This window comes from Anguilla rostrata, chromosome 3, assembly GCF_018555375.3.
Source record: "Anguilla rostrata isolate EN2019 chromosome 3, ASM1855537v3, whole genome shotgun sequence".
Classification (NCBI taxonomy): Eukaryota; Metazoa; Chordata; class Actinopteri; order Anguilliformes; family Anguillidae; genus Anguilla; species Anguilla rostrata.
The window spans coordinates 20,625,143-20,632,358 of NC_057935.1; the positions used below are offsets into that span (position 1 = coordinate 20,625,143).

General features: G+C 40.3%; 1 protein-coding gene across 3 annotated transcripts in view; it reads left to right on the forward strand.

Annotated features, from left to right (window-relative positions):
- LOC135250422 (methyl-CpG-binding domain protein 5-like) overlaps positions 1–6,924 on the forward strand; it is a 36,716-nt gene extending 29,792 nt beyond the window's left edge. Inside the window, exons 8-10 of one of the 3 annotated variants that reach the window (XM_064326673.1) lie at positions 1,449–1,522; positions 2,613–2,688; positions 2,955–6,924. In XM_064326673.1, the coding sequence (XP_064182743.1) occupies positions 1,449–1,522; positions 2,613–2,688; positions 2,955–3,020 (216 nt within the window). In that variant the 3' untranslated portion in view covers positions 3,021–6,924. Of the gene's footprint in view, positions 1–1,448; positions 1,523–2,326; positions 2,588–2,609; positions 2,689–2,954 lie in introns of those variants that run through there. The other 2 variants (XM_064326671.1, XM_064326674.1) reach the window with 2 other exon arrangements.
- Positions 6,925–7,216: the final 292 nt, after the last annotated feature.

Sequence of the window (7,216 nt, forward strand, 5' to 3'; positions counted from 1 at the left end):
GAAGAGGCCAGTGCCTGTTTCTTTTTAGTCACTATATTCCCAACGGAGGAAAGACGCGTTCCAATCGCACCAAGGGACGAAAGGAACCAGGGAGGAAATGAAAGGGCCCTGTCTATCAAGCAACAGCGTAGCAACGGCCCGTATAACCCAGCGACTTCCGTTTTCTATAAAGGAGGTGTCAAAGTGCGAGATTTATTTTTGATTTAACGCAGCCCAGGTTGAAAGAAAAACAGCTACAGCTACAACAGCTACAAGACATGCTTCGTTTTTTATTTTTCTTTCACATTCGAATGATAATTTATTTTCAAATATTCTATTGCATGCTGCGTAAACTTGCAGAATCGACCTACTGTACTTAATTCCCTTTTAACTTTGACTAAAGTACACTCAAATGTGTGTGTTTCTCCCTCACCAACACAGTTTGACAAAAGAAATTAGACATTTTATGAAATCTGGGTCAGGTATGAGACTGATCGAGTCCTGGACAATGGGTCTTCTGTGGTGATGCACTGCCTTGTCAGGGACCGGGGTTTGTGGCCTGTTACTGAGCTGAAGTCTGATCTGTGTCCACATAGCCACTCGGGTTGAATGCACAGCAAGGTAATTTGTGATTAAGCGTCATTAGATAGAGAGCCCAAAGGAAAAGTGAGATGATTCACTTACTGCACTGGGAGGATTTAATGAGTACTCAACAGGGGGTTTGACAGGTCAGTGTCAGTACGGTCTATGGGAGTGCGTTTATGAAACTGCAGGGCTATATTTAAAGATAATATGCTGTTCGTTTACAGAGGCCAGTTTGACGAGGACCATAATGGTGCTCTTTGTGAGATCAAAGATGTTGCCGACATTTACCTTAATACCCAAAGCTAGTACCCAATTCTGGATACGCCATGAGAACAACAAAAACTTAAAAGAAGTCTGTTAAAGTTTCCCTTACTTAAGGGAGAGTAAAGCAAATACCTCTCCTGTGATTCTACTGTTACTCTGGAACCGGGCTAGCATAAACTGTAGCTACAGCTGTGTTAGCATAAACTGTAAGCTAAAGCTGTGTTAGCATAAACTTGTAAATGTGAGCTGAAGTATCTATACGCACTGTGTTGAGAGGCTAAGGACTTTCTGCTCAGTACTTCAGCTATTACGTTGACGAACATTGACAGCGTCTCAGTGTTGTGAGAAAGCGGCTAGAGCATCTGGAGCTTGAGATCACGGAAAACCTATCCAGAATCCGAGCTAATGGAGCTGGCCTGGTTCCAGCTATTACAGTGGTGCTGTACGAGTTTGCACGAGATGAGCCTGCATATACCACAGCCACGGCTAGGAGAACGCCTACTGTCTGTGTGAGCGTGGCGGGATCAGCAGTAAATGCTCTAACCACGGCAGCGGTAATCCAGGGCACTGGTGACCGTACGTGCAGGTTAAGATGGTTTGGTGTTCATGTCATCTCCTAGGTCGACCCAGGGAAGCTGAAAACACTAACCGAAGACCTGGAGGCGTTCAACAGAGCCACCAAGCGGAACAGGAGGTAGGTTGCGAGCTGGAGATTTCATGGTTGTGGGCAGTAACTGGAACCAGGTTGCATGAGGTCAGTCGCTAGATCTTGAAAGATATAGGAGTGTGTACAGTAGTAGAAAAGGTTTTAATTTTATGCAGACTGAAAATAAATAACATTATGCCTTTGCTATTTCTCCAGTCAGACTGTCTTTGAAGTGCAGGATGCTGTTTTAGAAGGTGTTACATAAGCATAAGATGTAATGTTCATACTCAGAGTACACTGTCACATTCCATGTCATAAGTGACAGTGACTAAAAAAGAAAAGAATGCATTTTTTTGTATAGTGCTTTTCATGGTATTCAAAGCAGTTTACAGTAAGTACAAGTAAACATCAAAATAACAACAATATAGCAAATGTTAAAATATTTTTTATATGAAAATGTAGAGAAAAACCTAGTATAAATAATGGGAAACCAGAATGCTATAATAACAAAGGAGCAAAATTAGGACAGATGAAAAATGATCTCCGGATAGGGAAGTCGGGATTGAAGAAGGTTTTGTAAGCGCCCCTAAAAGATGTGTCTTTTGTATTGATTTGAAAGCGGTCGCTGTGTTTGCCTCTGATTGGTCGGGGGAAGGGGTTCCACAGATGTAGAGTGTCGGAGCTGAAAGCTCTCTCTACCCCGGTCCAGACAGCGAGGTAGAAAAATAATTGTATTATTAAAAGCCAGCTGCGTTAGGCGGTGGGGTTATAAAACGCCAAACAAACGCACTTCTTTTCTGTACGGTCCCTGTCCGGTAAAGCATGCATAAGGATGCCATTGCTTTTTGCCAGGCTGGCTGATTTATTGAACGAGGGAGTGGGGACGTACCACCAAATGCTGAAACTGTGGGTGCCGGCTGTAAACGCTTGCCTGGTGAAGACGGCTCTGAGGCAGGTTGAAAAGTGCTGAGCCCAGCCTGTCAGACTCTAGGTCAGAACGTGAGCAGGGCTCAGCAGGGCTCAGGGGGCGGAGTCCGTGGGATTCCTGGCACCTCGCAGGGTGTGATGGGAGTGTGATGGGGACTGAAAGTGGTCCACCGTGTCCCCAATTCACTGTTTGTTTTCTCTCCTGCAGCAGAGGCGGGAAGCTAAATAATCACTTAGAAGCTGCTATACACGTGACCATGAGCGAGCTGGATAGAATGTCAGGAAGTGTGAGTATACGCACGTGCGCACACACACACACACACACACACACACAGGTATATTGCAATGCAAAATGCTCAGCCCCATTACAAAACATTTGTTACATTCAATGTAGATATGAACTTATCCTAATTTTTTTTTGCTTGTTTATAATCATACGGTGCCCAGATGTGGTACCCAGATGTCCTTTTACTAAAACACATATTTAAATTTTGCACATAACACACTGGCAGTGATGCATCTGAAATGTCATGCTGTTCATCTCAACCTCCAGGTTCACCAAATGCCACCAAGAGACAGACAGTTGAAACCCCCCAAGAGGAGAAAGATCTCCAGATAACACTGAATGTATTGGCCCTCAATCCAGTACACGGCTGTGGAACTGTGTGTACGCTGAGCTTTGTCGCAACCTCTGCCCATCACATGGTGCTACAATCAAAGAGTGGTACAGTATTTTTAAATCCTGTCCGGCCCCACCCCTCTTCTGAAACAGACAGAGGCTGGACGTGGTGGATTACCTAATCAGAGAACTGTTCAAGACACTGCTTACGGTTAGTCAACAGCTCGTGGAAGAACTTTTTTCTAGAATATGTTAAAACAAGGAAAAGGAAAAAAAAAACAATTGTGCGTACGACAAAATAGACAGTCCAAATATTTCTGTTTTCAGTATGTATATAGAAAATGAAGAAATTTCATGGTGATATTTAGAGGAGACTGTAAATAGTGTACAATATTGTGATGTACAAGCGTACCCAATGCACACTTTATCTTTTATTGTACAAAACAAAGCAGAATACGTGTACAAATTTCTTTTGTTTCTATTCAGTACACAGTCGATATGACTACCTGTGTAAATGGGATGAATAAAAAGAGATGCTGCCTGAAGCTTTTATATAAACGACGTGGAAAACGCGCTGTTTTTTAACGGAACAGCTGGAGAACAGGCATGATTATGTAATCCCTTAATTATGACACTTCACACCCCTTTTCGCATTTGTTTTGTGTGTTCGAAAGAAATTTAATTTTACCGGCTGGAATCGCTTTTCCGGGCTCGCCTCAAAATTGGTCACCAGGACGCTGGAAAAACATCCCGGCCGCGTCCTATTGTGACGTCCGAGACGTAGCGAGGGACGTACGCCACGTTAGATGTGCACCGTTTGTCCATTGTTCCTGTGAAGGTCTTGTGAAACGTTTTCTTTGACAGCATAAATAGATTTTCTTTTTTCAGGTGACGTGCAAGAAAACTCATCGTCGTGTGCGTGTTATCGAAGAAAAAAAAAAAAGCCATGCCAAGGAAGGACGCTAAAAATTATGCTATTGACCAGTAATTTGTACTTCAAAAAGTAAATTGCTTATTTTTTGTGAATATTTTTGATACAAGTATCACATAGGACATTTACAAAAGGACTTCTGAGTGTTAAATGCGTATGTTTTGACAGAATGGTAAGTAGTTCCAATTTTTAAAGGTAAAGATTTAAACTTGTAGTCCCGTTTATACAGTATGGCTTGCTAATATCCTAGAATCCTGAACAGTTAATCCAGTGTTATATGGTCTGGACCCTAGACTGTGCTAGGCACATTTTAGTACATATCAGTGTATGTTTTACTGATATTTCTTGGTGTTCCCCTTCCCCTTACAGCAGTAGAAAGGGGCAAGAGGAATTTTAACTGTATGTTTGGAACAAAAATAATAACTGTAAAGTAAGTTTCAAAAAAAATGTACACGGTCCAATAACCAGTTATTTTTACATCGGCATTCAATGTACAGGTTCAATTATCTTTACCTTTTAAAAACCTAATTAAAAACCCAAATAAGCATGAGCGTGTAAATGACCTCAGCCTTATGGAACACAAGAACCCCCAGTGACCAAAGCTTCACTTATGCTTTGGATTTATTTATTTTATTTTTAACTCCAATTAGGGGCCTTAATTGCCTTTTTGTTTGTTTTTGGTTTTTTTTGGTTGGTTTTTTTTTTTTTTTTGTCTTTGTCGTTACTGTTAATGGTGTTGTTGTTATTGTGGTAAATTATTAATGTATTCCATATTTATTTGTAGTTATAGAATTATAGTAGGTGGCAATAATACTTAATAAGAGTTAAAAACTCTGGAAAAAGCCTTAGAGTATATATATATTTTTTTGTTACAAGAGCCTGTTTTACGAATAGTGGTAAATAATTGTCTTTTTTTTTTTTCTTTCATTATTTAAGTCTGTGGGCATATCATTACATGCATTATTCTATTTTTATGACATCACTACTTTGTTAGAGTGTGCTGAGTTGTCATGGCGAGATTACCATTAGCTTCCATGAAGAAACTGGTGAATATCAAGGAGAGCTGATCTTTCAGGCCTTTGGGGGAAGGCCATATTATATATGAGGATACAGACCCGTCTTTGAGGTTTTTATATACTACATTTAACAGAACTATGAAAATATGGTAAACTTGATATTGGGACTGTCCAGCATGGAAGCACTTCTGGAGAATGTTATTAAAAACATGTCAAGGTGCGATTGGTTTATATTATGTTGAAACACAGAAAAACTGAGTTTTGAGAATGTTGAGTCTGAGTGCTCAGTCAGGAATGTACCCCAATGATTGGCTGGGCCCTTTATATTACTGAAGGAACGCTAATTTTTTCCCACAGGCTCCAAAGGGAGCTTCTGGGAAATATTACATGGGGTCACTGAAGCAGCCGAAGCAAGGCGGTCAGAGGACCACGTCTCCAGGGCTGTCCCTCAGATGAGTGATATCAAAAGGGCCAATCCAGATTCAGCATTCAGAAATGAGGGAGGAGCTTCTGTTAAGGTGTCTGAGAGAGCCAAAGTGGTAAACTGTTTGGGACATTTCGGTCCATTGGGGGGGCAGTAGCAACATGGGTCACTGGTAATCGTCATCTGGCCTCTTTCCTCCAAAAACAATAACCAAACATAAAAGACCTCCCCTTTAAAAAGAATGAGCAGGTCAGATTAATTGAGCAGGCACTGTGTTGAAGGTCAGTGGTAACTTGACATAATCATGTCTCTCGCCCATAACACTACACCAGAGTACATTACCCTGTTTTCTCTCTTATATTAATATTTCACCTACCTGAACTAGCTTTTGTGAGACTGTTACAGAGTTCCCTAAACTAAATTCTTGGCAGTCAAGTGCAATATAATGTTCTGCAACAAAAAAAAAGCCAATCCGTGTCATAGGTGTCAGCCAAAATAACCCAGCTTCCTCCAATCAGCAGAAAATTGACACCTGTAAAATGAGTCTCTGCATTGTACGTGGTATCCCATGATGCATCTGGAGATCTCGCCAAATGTCTCTTGACCGTACCCAAGAAGATACTACAGCACCGGTAAAGTTCATTCTTCGCTTTGTGCAATGACATGGGGACCCAGTGTAGGCCCATGTACGAACCCACATCCAAGGTCTGTCGTTAATTTATGTCATACATACATCATTCTGTTCAAATGGATGGTGTTGTCTATTGCTTTGTTGACTTGTTTTTGGAGATTTGTATGTGCGGTCTCACTAATCTTTTTATTGATGGTGTGCTTGCGTGTGTGTTTGTATTTGCGTGCGTGTGTGCATGCATGTTTCTATTAATATTTTTGTCCTCACCCTGTAATCTTATTTGGTATGACCAATGTTTTTTTTGTTTTTTTTTCTCAGATTTTTTTTTGTTTGGTTTTTTTGTAAGTGTTACTAACTTTATATTCTTTCAACAATGTATACTTTACAAACAGGAGGATTTGTAAAGTATTCTTCTGCACTTGATTTCTCTGGTTGTGAATAGTTGCGAATAGCATTGCCGTGGGTGCTAGGAGTAGCGTTCCATCATTTTTTGATTTTATTTTATTTTTTTGAGATTTTTATGATTTCTTGTAAACTGCATCTTAATGTAAATATTGTGAGTTACAGGTCATGCAGTGTTGTAACATTTCAACAATGTTGCACCGACATTACAATTAAAAAACTGGTCTCATACTTGAATTTTTTGTTGGGGTATTTTGGTTTAAGTTTCCCATCATACATACATACTGCATATCAAACCTACTTTTGAAATGTTTTTCCTCTGTTTCTATGGCCAAAATCATTTTAGAAATATGTACTTAAAATACAGATTATCAAAGGTGTGGTTACTCATTCTTTAATTGTTCTGTGGTGTTTTAACATTTCCAAAGGGGTTTACAGAACAAGCTCTACGTTGCATTCAGTTGCAATAAAATCATAATGTATTGAATATTCTCTCTGAATGATATTGTCCTATGTCATTTCTTCCTGAATCAAATCATTGTACAACATGGTGATCTTGGCATTGCTTTAAATAGAGGACAGAATTGGATGCATGTCTGGTAAGTATAAATAAAAACCGACAAATTTCAGTGTCTGGAATTCTGTAGGAGTAGAGCACCACTCACTATGAGAAGGCACATCGAGTGGAAAGTGCTGTCCTGGGATCATTCCAGAATATCCTGTGAAGCCTTGTTTGGGTGCAGATCCGATGCCTGAGAAGGCCATTACATACAGATGAGGTTAGTCCATGTG